The 12,844-nt window shown below is 40.2% G+C and overlaps 1 protein-coding gene across 14 annotated transcripts in view; it reads left to right on the top strand.

The window, feature by feature from the left end:
- The window catches only part of TAFA5 (TAFA chemokine like family member 5), a 592,559-nt gene that overhangs the window by 164,651 nt on the left and 415,064 nt on the right, over positions 1-12,844 (top strand). For 2 of the 14 annotated variants that reach the window (XM_073328340.2, XM_073328356.1), the window contains exon 1: positions 3,227-5,182. The exons of the other annotated variants lie outside the window; for them this stretch is intronic. In XM_073328340.2, the coding sequence (XP_073184441.1) occupies positions 5,092-5,182 (91 nt within the window). In that variant the 5' untranslated portion in view covers positions 3,227-5,091. Of the gene's footprint in view, positions 1-3,226; positions 5,183-12,844 lie in introns of those variants that run through there. 14 annotated transcript variants of the gene reach the window in all.

The raw sequence follows: 12,844 nt of genomic DNA, 5'->3' as shown, positions 1-12,844 counted from the left end.
CCAAGGGTTTGGGTCTGTGGTCACCTATGCAAATTGATGAGGATTTTTACCAAACCTTTCCCAGAAAGTGGGGTGCAAGGGTTAGGAGGATTTTGGGGGGAAAGACGTGTCCAAACTACGTTTCCCAGTAAACCCAGTTAGAGTTTGGTGGTGGCAGTGGAGATCCAGGGACAAAGGATAAAATTAATTTGTACCTTGGGGAAGTTTTAACCTAAGCTGGTGAAAGTAAGCTTAGGAGGTTTTCATGCAGGTCCCCACATCTGTACCCTAGAGTTCAGAGTGGGGGAGGAACCTTGACAATACCTGTCTCTAAAACGTAGCCTTACTCATAGTCAATGAACCTAGAGAATTAAACAGAAAAATATATATTTGCTTCTGAGTGTCTTACAGTGGTTTTATAATACTATAGTGAGACGATCACTACTAAATTGTATGGGATGTTTTAGTAAGAGAAAAACAATGAGTTGATCTAGATACAATTTTTACAAGGCCTTTGTGTTCCTTCAAAAAGGGAAAAGAAAAATTGGAAATTTTATATGGTTCTCCTATTATCTTCCACGCAGCTGGATAAGCACACACATCAAATACTCAGTGGGATTGCTCCCGGGGGAAACATTTCTACCCCCACCAGCTGTGTGGTTAGAGAGTACTTTCTGCATGGGGATCTCTCACTTCTATAAAAGTGCAGTTGAGATGTTTCTACAACACTATCTCCTTCGCTCATTTTTATAGGGGAGGGGATTGGGATTCATCATCTCCCCATCAACTCTGTAGAGTTTAATTGGAAAAGAAAATACAGGCTGAGGTTAGGGTCCCTGGTAGTAGCCGCAGCTTGGGCATATCCCCAGAACACATTGCTCCCTTGCATCTGTGCTACTGGGGAATACCTGGGGCAGCGCTACAAGAGAGGCTTTGGACATCTGCACAGATAGCTCTGCATGTCCCTCAGGATCTGTGAGGCTTGGAAGTAGGTCTCATGGCCTATTCCATTGGGGTGACATACCAAATCTTGCCCCCCACTTTCTCCCTGCCCTTGATAGACCGCAATAGGGAAATTTCTAAAAGGGGGATTTATTCATATTCCGCTACACTGGGCATTTGCAATATTGTTATTTGAGTTATCTATACTATTATCTTTAAAATTGTATAAATCTCTATGCAGCTGACAAGTTGAAAGGTCAGGGCTATTTTTGAGTAGGACTCACTCTGCTTGAAAGGTCTAAGATATTCAGAAAATATATAAACTTGCTGAACCATATTTAGTACAGCATGCCAGATACCACTTTCCTCCAAATGGGATTTCCTACGGAAACCCTTGTTGCTATGAAACTGAATAGCTTTCTACAATGTGAGCCCTGTACCAAATTTTGCTCACAGTGTTGTACACTGAGTTTGAATTCTAATCTCTTAATAATGTAAGGATATACTCCAAAGTTCACTGAAGTACATAGAAGTCTCTTTACAATCTTCAGTGGACTTTGGATTAACCCCTGAATGAGGATTAGCCCCTAAATAGTCACACCCGTTTAAACCAGTGTAAATGCAAGATTAATTAGGCCCATTGATTTCAGTGGGTTTACACAAGTGCAACTAGGAGGATATTTTGACCCTCTTGGAGTATGTCCTTGAATAAACTTGCCAATAAGGAAATAAATGTATTGCACAAGATTTTTCAAAACTTTTCTCTCCAAGCCCATTATTTTCAAATATGTGGACCATATTGCTCATTTTTGACCTCATACATTCCAAGCTTGATGCATTTTAAAAAACCATTTCTGACCTATTTTTAATCTGATAACTAAAAATCACAAGTTATTTCAATTTTTTTCAACTGTTACAACTCAAATTCATGGATTTTCTTCATACATTAAAAAAAAAAAAACCCACAAACTGTGGACTGAAAGCAGATTTGATATATTTCAGATCTGTAGGTACAGTTCTGAATGAAAGGTTTTACAAATGGAACATCTCAAACTTAACTATAATGTTGCTACTGTGAAACTACAAGATTTAAATATCTTAAATGAAGGCAGCAAATGGGTTTATAGGGATATAGCAGTTGTATTTAGTGAAAACAATGAAAAGATAGACATTTTTAATGTTTCTCTACTCTTTGTCACTGAAGAACCAAAAAGCGTAGAGAACAGACTATATCCCAAGCAGGGTCAACAAGAGACAGCTGCCCACCAACATTTAATTTAACTCTAATTTAAGATGGAGTAAATCTTTCTTTCCAGTGGTGTGTAAATATATGGAAGCACCTACTACAAGCTACATTTTAAGCATTTAACAAAAAGATATCAAAACACCACTGATTAATTTTGAGGATTATTTTCTTAGTTTAATTCTACTTTAAGAATCATTGGATGAGCTTTATTCTCAATCCTCACTAAATCCCTGTGAAAATATTAATCAGTGACATATTAGTATAAAACAGTACAAAAGTAGAGACAAATAGTCTAACTAAAATAACTGTTGCTTATTGAATTGACATGACATTCTAGTGGTAATTAAAGAGTCAGTTTCATCCATGGAGTTATACCAGAGATGAGGACTCACGTTGCTTATATGTTTGCAGGGTTTAGGTTGTTTTATACAATGCGGATTCCTATTAGTGCTGCCTTTAGCTGGTGCTTTCACAGTACATTATAGGTGTCAAATAATGAGATTGAATCACAGGCTCTCTAACGGGCAAAGGGTGACTAGTGAAAGGGCAATGCGGCCTCTTTTCCCCGGCTGCCCAGCACAAACAGGGTCGGTCTAGAATTAGTACTTGAAATAATCGGTCCATCCTTCCTCCCGCCCCCAGAAAAAAGAGTTGAGGACGGGCTTGCCCTCTGCTTCAAAAAAGTAGTGGGTTGGAGGGTTATCTCCACCGGCAAGGAAGCGATGTGGGGAGGAGGAAAAGGGAAAGGACAAGTGTGATCATAATAGATCCAACCCTTCTCCTCCATGTTTACTCCTCTGATCCCCTCCCTCGTTTCTGCTCCCTCCTCCCATTCTTGCTTAGCCGTTCCGCTTCTGCACCCACTATCCCCCCTGGCACCCCGGTGTTTGCTCCTCTCGTCTTTTCCTCTCCCACATTTTCGCTTCTCTCCCCCTGCTTTGGCCCCTTTGCTCCCAGGTTTGCTCCTTGCCCGCCCGGTCCTCTCGACACCTCCCTACCCCTTCCTGCTTGACCTTGCCCCTCTTCTGCCCAGCAGGGAGCAGATCCGGACGGCAAGCGGCGGCTGAGCGCTGCGCAGGCTCAGCTCTCGGGCATGCTCACTACCACCCGGGGAGCAAAATCGGGGAAAGTTGCGAGGGGAAGCCGGCAGTGTTTAAATGCGACGGAGCGGGGCTGGGACTGAGCGTGTTGAGGCGTTACCCGCCGCCGATCTCCCCTGGCCGAAGTACCACTGGGGAGCTTGCATGCAGGCAGGCGGCCGGTTCACAGCCCCAGCACAGGCTGGCAGCTTGCAGGTCTACCGGCACCCAGCCTGCAGCAACCCAAATACACCCAGAAAGGGGGATCTTCAGCGAGCGGCCGTCCGGCCACCCAGATACAGCCTGGGAGGTTGCACCATCCAGGCACCCAGCTCTCCGCTCCCCGCGCACCCGGAGAGACCCCGAGATCCGCTGCGTGCGCCCAGCCAGACTGAGCCGACAAGCCCCGATAGTCCCTGGGAGCTTGTCTCCACGAAGACGCCTAGCCTAGAGGTCTAACGCGACCCCGAAAGGAAGCTCTCTTGCGAGCGAGCGAGCCCCAGGTTGTGCCTACAGCCCAACTCCAGCCGAGACTGAGTGGAAGATCTACAGCGTTCAGCCAATCCAGACACCCAGCCCACAGCTCCAACCTTTCTGAGCGCCGATCGGGCAGAGCCTCACAAATCAGCTCCTCTCTGCCGCCAGCCAGCCAGCAGCTACCCAACCCTCCTCCTCCCTTTTTTCCTCCAGAAAGCCTCCCAAAACCGACGGCCCGGGAGCTGCTCCTCGCCAGCGACTCGCAGCGATCATTCAGCACCCGCTCGTTTCCTCTCGGCGGCGGCAGCACCCCAAGCTTGGGAATTGTGTTGCTGGAGTGTGTGTGTGTGTGCGCGAGAGAGAGAGAGAGATTGCTACGGAGGCATCAACCTGTAGGCTGAGATTTCTTTTGCGGCAGCTACCTGTTTGGAAAGCGCTTTGCGGGTGCAGCAGGAAAAGCGCACAAAGACTTATGCAACCCCTCCTCAATCTGGAGACGGGCAAGTGAACTAGCTCTCCGGCCCCGGCTCAGTGCAGCCTTTCCGGGAGAGGGCACCCCATCCCGGCTGCTGTCTGGATCCGGACGAAGAGGGAATAAGGCAGCGGGAGCTGAGAGCCCAAGTGAAGGCAAGCGGCTTTGCAAGGCAACGCACGCCAGGAGCTGCACTGTGGCCCGCTGGTACCTACACTTCCCCAAGATATCAGGATACATTGAGTTGCTCTGAATGGGAGAAGCTCTCCAAGCTTGGTGGGTGGCTCAGATTGTGATAATCGGTTTAGAGGAGTTGCAATAAAGAGAGATTTCCCCTCCCATTCCCACGCTCCCCCTTCTCCACAGATTGTGGCGGCGGACACCGTACAGGTAACCCAGCAAGCCGGGCGATGGTGCACTGGCTTCCCCGGAGCCCCAGAAAGATAAGCCTGGCTCTCGCATTCCTAGCACTGCTGAGCCCGAGCAGTCACTGAACCACCACCAGCAGCAGCAGCAGCAGCAGCAGCAAAAACAACCCCCACCGGAGCAGTGTAGGAGCTATTGCGCAATTCTGCCCAGATTTGCTTCCTTCCCTCCCTCCTCCCCAACCGTCAATGCTGCTCAACTCACGAGGAAACAGAAAGCTGATTCATGGATCCCAGACCCAGCTTCCTCTGTGCTGCTGTCCATAAGAAGATCATGGTGCTGCTGCTGCTTGAGACTTTGTTGTAAATCCCCTCACCCCTCCTCCCCAAACCCTGAGCTCTCGCTCTCTCTCGGAAGTGTGGTTACTGCTCGGGGAGCAGCCGAGCCTGGCGCAAAAGGGGAAACGTTGATGCATCGCTGTGGAAATTAATTGTGTGACTTTCTGGGTATTTACTGAGTTTCAAACCGAGATGCAGCTCTTGAAAGCTTTATGGGCATTAGCAGGAGCAGCTATCTGCTGTTTTCTTATATTTGTCATCCACTCACAGTTCCTTAAAGAAGGTAATTATATCTGCATGTCTACATACCCTGTTCTTTCAACGCGAAGGTCTCTTAGTAGGTGCCTTAATTTTTTGTATTGTTTCCAGTATGTTCTGTCTACTGTATTCTCTCTCTCTCCCCCCACACACGCTTTAAAACCGTTCACCTTTATTTAGAAGGTAGCTAGATGTAGGTTGGGTTCCTGATTTTTATGTATATACACATAATGTGTGCAGTCTCTGAGCGTTAACGTCTCATTACTTTAATGAGATATTTTAGTGCATGGACAAGGTTTTCTGCTATTAGGAAGACCGAGGATCACTAGTCATCGTTTGAGTATTAATAAACCAAAAAAACCCCACAAGTAAATGTCTCATTTGTATATCAAATCAATAGGTGGCTTATTTTTTTTCTTTTTAAATTCAATATATTTTCAATAGATGGCACTAAAGTTCTATGGAAAGGGCAGGGCAGAGCAAATTCTGGGCATTCGGCTCCTTCCTTTTCCTCCTCGCTGCCCTAAAACTGGCAGAGGCCTTTTGCATGGTTTCAGGGTTCCTATTTTTTACATCGCTGTGTTCAGAAAATCACCATCACAAATCAGCGGAGAAAATGTTTTGTTTCCTTAAGGAAACAAAAAAAAAATGTAAGATGCATTCTGGTTAAGTGGATACAGGATGTTTCTAGGCGAAGGAAACCTTAGGTTCAGTTTCTCCCCCCCCCCCCGCGTTCTCCTCCTCGAGGAAACTAACCCATTTTCTCTACGGAAATAATGATTGAGTTGGTTATTCGTGATACAAACGCAGTGTGAAGATGGGAGCTTAACGAGTTAGGGGTGCATACGATAGTTTTTTTGGGAGGGGGGGCAAGGAGAATGAGATCTGCTGCTGCTTTGTAAACCACGCAGCGTTGTCAAAACGCTTGCAATTTACTCGGTTGTGTTTTGGGATCCGAGCTGGGTATTTTTTAGTGCATGTTACTAAATATCTCAGCACTTGACTGAACAATGAACACCAGCGTAGGTTATGGTGTTTGCTGCACCAAATGTGAAGCAAGTTTTGTGTGATTGGGACAAAGTTTCACTCAAGATTGGTCAGAGTGACAATGTTCCAGCTGCTAGAAGATCTCTACTGGTGTGTAATTTACATGAGTCGGTCCAGGCAGTACTGTACATTTGGTAAAGAATTTGTAAACCAAGAAAGCATCAGGGTTGATTTGGTTAGTTAGCTAGCTACACTAAGAAGTTAGCCAAAGATTTCTCTTTTAAGAGGTCTGCAGATGCTTTACTTGTGTTGTGTGTATAATGTCTCCCAGATATTCATTAATTTAATAATCATACAAATTAGCATAATAGCAAGGTTCATATATTTTCTGCCTAATTAGGTGACTCTTTTAAAGACGTATTGTGGAAAAAAGAATATATTAGCATTCATTTCAAGCTAATTTTGTTAGTATTTGCCTTCATGTTTTGCAATTTTATGCTATCTTTCACTACATTTTGACACCTTCGTTACTGTAAATAATCCAGTAAGAAGGAGGACTTTATAACAGTTTAAAAGAAAGTATTCTTTAGCATTGTTGGCCAAAAAGATTAACAACCAACTGCATTTTCTTTTTCTTTTTTTAATTAAAGGATCAGTGACCACCCAGTCAAGCGTTTTAGCACATTTTGCATTATTTTTTCCAACAATATTTATGATCATTCTGTTGTGAAATGACTATATGAAACCGATGTGCTTCCGAGCCTGTAGGATAATTTATTAACTGTGCCTGTCTGTGTATTTCTGTGGACAAAAGTATTTTCATCCCATTTTTTAAATAGACACACACAAAGAGCTGTATAAAGAGTGTAATTCTTGATTGTTTGTATCATATTAGCTCTCGGCCTGAATGCATTTTTTTGGTTAATCTTATTAGCATTTTGACTTTTTTTATAACATTCACATTCAGCACTCCATGTGTTCTGCACTGCAGTTTGAGTGATAACATTGTACAGTTTAATAGGGTTGGGTAAAACTCCATATAGTTTCTCCGTGCCTTGCACAGCTTCCCCACCCCCCACCCCCCAATCACTAATCGACTGATCTGTTTTTATGTGTAGCTGTATTGAGATGAATTTATTTATTTTGGGAAGAAGAAACGTTAGGTAGCGTTCTGGGTTTCTATTAAAAAAAACCACCTACATGTTTTGTTCATTGTGCCTAAAGGAATTAAAATTCCCTTTTCTTTTTTTAATTGGAAAATTAACTTCTTTTCTCCCACCCATTTAAAAAAAAAGACATGTATTAGCATGGAAAAAGTGAGGAAAACAAACAACTCCCCCTTCAGAACATTCATCTTCTTCCTACCATAACAGTATATTTGTTTACTGAACATACATAAATAGCATACATGTGACAGATTACTTCTGCCTGTCTTCAGAATATCTGAGACTTGGTTTTGATAGGGCAGTGTTTTTTTTTTTTGTTTTGTTTTTTAAGTCTGTGAGATGTTACAGAATAGAATATCTGAATTCAAATAATAATATTGAAACACTGATTTATTGGCAACAGGTGAATTTAAGTTTATTGCACGTTGGAGCTCTGTGGACAGCTCAGGTCCATTGTTTGTGGTTCAGGTGTGTAGCCAAAATCCTCAATTAAATGCTAAGGTACCTTCATTTGATGATTTCTTATGGGCTGTCAAATTGAGCTCTCCTCAGAACAGCAATCAAGTGGGTTGCCAGTTTGTCTAGCCTGATCAAGCTGCTTGATAGCATATCTCTGAAACAGTCTGACAGTACAAATGACACATACTCCACTTCTCTATATTGTGTGTAAGAAGATACTTGAATTACAAAAAAGTTATGTAAAATTAAGTAAAGGTCTAATTTTTATTTTCTTATATGGTACATGTATGTTGTGTACAAGTTATATTTAGTTTTTATTGTCATTTCTAGAGACCATTGGTGACGGAACTGATCATAAAATTTATGTACAACAGTCCCTTGAAAATGCTGCATAGGATCATAGAAATAGAGGGCTGGAAAGGACATCAAGAGGTCCTCAGGTCTCACCTCCAGTGCTGAGGCGGGACCAAGTAAACCTAGATTGTCCCTGATGGGTGTTCGTCCAAAATGTTCTTAAAAACCTTCAATAATGGGAATTCCACAACATCCCTTGGAAGCCTATTCCAGAACTTAAGTACCATTATAGTTAGACATTTTTTCCTAATATCTAACCTAAATCTCCTTTGCTGCAGATGAAGACCGCTTCTTATTGTCTTACTGTCAGTTGACATAGAGAACAATTGATCACCATTCCTTTTATAATAGCCCATCACATATTTGAAAACTGTTATCAGGTTGTCCCTCAGTCTTTTCTTCTCAAGATGAAACATGCCCAGTTTTTACAATCATCACATCTTTTTCTGTATTTATCTTCCTGCTACTCACTTTGGATTAGTGATTTTACTGATTCATGGTAACCATATATTACATATTAGTATCAAATATTTTTATAATTTCAATTTGAAAACATAACATATAGACTTGAGAACTTCGATTAAAATAAACGGATAGTATCCAGCTAAGACTATTTTTAAAAGCAAATAAACATTCAGTCATATTGATAGATAGTTGAAATGTAGCACCCTCCTATGTATTTTAGAGTTTGTAAACTAAATTTTCTGTTGTAGTGCTTTGCTGAACTCATGCCACTTAAAATATCTCATTTCAGTTTAAAATAAATTTTTTAATCCTTAAATTATTTTTACACAATTAAGGCAACTTAATACATTGTTGTACACTCAACCTGATGTAAAAAAAACAATGAACATTTTGTTCTGAGATGAGTGGGAAAGAGCTCTTTAAATGGCCATTTTCATGAATATGTTTTTTTCAGGAAGTGAAGAATGGGTAACACAGGGTGCCATTTTTCCACACTTAGGCTTTTGTGTGGAAATACAGGTCATCCTGTGGCTAATCCGTTCCCCTGTGTCCAATATGTCTTTCAGTGTTTCAAAAAGATGAATAGAGCTGTGAACCAAGAAAAGGGTATTGTGATATGTAATTGCAGTCCCATGCCTGTCTGAGCTTCGTACAAATCAGTTTAACATATTCCAGTCAGTTTGAAGAGGAGTTAAAATTTAAAACATTGTACAGTCAGTATAGGGGACTAAAAGTAGGAAATGGTATTGACTACCTGTGTCTAAATTTTAAATGGTTAATCTTCTGTTTATAATCACTTAAGATTTTTTTTTAATGAGAAGCAAAGCTGCATAATGTCATAAGTTGAGGAATATTGTATGAATGAATTGGGGAGAATCTGCCCCCTCCAAAAACAAATAACCCTTTTATTTAGTAATGAATTTTAACTATTCACAATTATGATGGTAATTGAGAAAATGTATTCTCTACCTTTTCTCAATGTGCCTTGGTATAATTTATAAAAAGTAGCCTAATTAGTGGGTAACTACAGTGATATGCACAAAGCAGCATGTGTTTGCACAGTAATTTCTTTATTTTGATGTTTTTGCTTAACCTAAGAATATCAGATCTAATTAAGTCCTAGATTTATAAAATATTGTTTCCTTTTGGAAAATGTTTCCTATATTAAGGATTGAGAATGGTTTGACAGATTATAATGGCATGACACTGTTTTGGGCGCTTAAACTGCGCAGAAGCAACATTCATATAGTGTCACTTACTTAAACCACAAAAAGCAAAGGAATTCAGAGTCTGAAACTCCAATTCTTAACCTGTTGTGCTCAGATACTATAGGAATCTGTATAGAATGAAGTGATTTTGCATATATGCTGCAGCACCTAAACAGAACAAGGAAAGTTAAGGAAGACATTTTAGTGACCAGTTATTGTTTTTGTGGATATAATACAGAATTGTAGTGTCAGTTGGACATAATTGTTTCATTATGTTTCATAATTGTTTCATTATATACTGTAAATGTACCCCATTTGTACATATAGAAAATCTTCTTTTCAGCATTTCTTCTGTGATTATTACCACTTTCTTTTTCCTTATGGAGTGGTAACCATTATTGGTTAAATTGGTGTAGACATTTTTCTGTCAAATACAAACTGAATTTTAATAATAAATGCCGTTGTGTTTAAGGGACTGTTAGCATTTACATTATGTTGCAATTGTCTGTGTTTATAACTGCCATAATAACTTGCTTTGGGCAGAAGTTTGACATATATGTCCTAATTTGATTCCTTTTTACAAACGGTGTTTAACATTTGAAGTTATAGAGCTATGCAAAAATGCTTTATTTATTTTATTTTGTGTTCTTATAACTTAATTTTTTTTGCAAACTTCTCAAAAATTAATACAATGCCTTGTTTTGAGAGATTTAAAAATATACATTTTAACAGTTAAAAATATCTACACACTTTAGATTTTTCATAGCCTTTTTTCTTTTAATTGCAGCTCATATAAACCCATAGTCTTATACAGTAGGTGAGACTGGTAAATATTATAAAAAATATTGTAATAGTTTTAGGGAATCGTTTTAGGGAAAAGATCTATGTATCAGTTTCCAAAGAGCTTTGGCTATATTAACCCCAAAAGTTTGTTGGAACGAGTTGAAATGTGTATTATATGACAGATTGTAATTTCAGGTGCTATTATAATGGGATAAGTAACACACATTTAAGATTGTATGTATACATCATATAGCTGGTACAATGACAAGCAATTATATAAATTAAAAATTACCCAATAGACTATATATACTGTGAACAAGCCATTGTGGTCCATTGTGTCAACTTATCTTGCCCTTTTCTTTAGTCTTCGAAAATTAACATATACATGTTTGTAAACAACTGAAGAAAGGGGATATGAAAGAAATTTGGATTTGCTGTGGAAACTTCCTTCAGCTTCCCGTTTTTGTGCTTGAGAGGTCCCTGGGTCTCCAAACAGTAAGGTATCTTCTATACCAGATGTGTTGCCCATGTTACATATGTATAATGAACCCGAGTTAAGGACATGTCTTAACTATACATTTTCTTGCTTTTCTGGGTTTTGTCACATTTAACGTACTGAATTATAATTGCTTGTGGTATAATTGCTCTTGTCATGCTTGTGTGTATACAAATACTGCATTGCATGCGGAGAAGCACAGATGAACCTGAATGTCACCAGATTACAGTAGGACATGTAAAGTAAGAGAGAAGTATTAAGCTTCTTAGGCAGGCAACAGACTTCATCCTTCAAACAAATTGAGCTTGAATGAGTGTTAGAGTAGGAAAGAAATTTTGAAAAGTAATCAAAATAGCTTTTTCCCTTAAGATTTACTATGGTTACATGTATGACAAATTAGCTAAATAAAACTAACAGAAACCCAATCACTTGAATGTTTGATAGTTAGCCCAGAATGACTGAAAATAGAAGAGCCTGCTTAGAAACATGATAAAATTTTCAGTATAGTGTCCAAGTTTCTAAATAACAAAAACAAGGAAGAGAAGGAAAATGTACAGCTGTTAAAAGATGCTACCCAGATAAGGCACTATATAATGTCCTTTGATTTCCTTTCACCATGGATTTTACACTTGATGTAGGTGTGCCAAAATATACCAATAGGGGGAGTCTGTCTTTTCTTTACCCCCAAAATAATTATCTGTTGAAACAGTAATGAAACACAGTCTTGTAATATTGTTAATAGAATATTTAAAATGAAAAGGTATTTGTGTCTAGACACAGAAGAAGCACTATAGATCACGGATCGCCAACCCTTTAGATCAGGGAAATCTGCTGGTGGGCCAGGAAAGTTTGTTTACCTGCAGCATCCGCAGGTTCGGCTGATTGCAGCTCCCACTGGCTGCGGTTCACCATTCCAGGCCAATGGGGGCTGCTGGAAGCGACGGCCAGCACATCCCTTGGCCCACGCTGCTTCCCACAGCCCCCATTGGCCCTGCTATAGATGGAGCAAAGGGCTACTTCTTTCCTGATGGAGCTAGATCACAAGGGGTTGGTAACAGATTTCTACTATCCCCTACACCTACTGTCTGATTTCCTCCTAATAATATTATGTTGCACAAATCTAGGAAGAAGAATATTATTTGATTCTTGGGGTACACATTTGATCATGACTTTGATTATTAAAAGGATGAAGTTGGAAGACAATTACGGTTTATGCTTATTGATACCTTTAATGTAATATAAAAGGGGACATCAAGAAAATGCCATCCATACACTTTAGACCTACAGCAGCTAAGAAAATATTTGCAGAAATGCTTGGTGGTTTCAGAGCTAAACACTAAAACCTTTGGGATTCAGTCTGCTTTTTTGATGGCTCATATGCTTAATATTAAAATTTCATACCTCCGTGAACAAAAGGGCGGCACAATGTGGGGGTGGTTGTTATTATTAATAATGTAGTACCTATACACCCAGTTAGAGTTAGGACCCCATTGTGCTAGGCACTGTACAAATGCAGAATAAAAAGTCTTCACTTCCTTGAAGAGCTTAATTTAATGAGATAGTTAAAATACATGAAAATGCTGCAAAATGCAAGTCTTGTTAGCTATATTTACAAAAGAAGAGTGCATCTTAATGTCCCTTCTCTCCTTCCCACCCTATTGTCCAGTAAGCCCAGCCCATGTGTTCCACTATGGTTGACTAAATGTGCTACTATCCTTATGCCACCCTGCTCTTTCCAATCTAAAGGGTGGAGAAAATTACAGACAAAC

The sequence above is a fragment of the Lepidochelys kempii genome, chromosome 1 (assembly GCF_965140285.1).
Source record: "Lepidochelys kempii isolate rLepKem1 chromosome 1, rLepKem1.hap1, whole genome shotgun sequence".
In the NCBI taxonomy this organism is placed as follows: domain Eukaryota; kingdom Metazoa; phylum Chordata; order Testudines; family Cheloniidae; genus Lepidochelys; species Lepidochelys kempii.
Note: the sequence above shows the minus strand (reverse complement) of the source record. Positions and strands in the feature narration are given on the sequence as shown.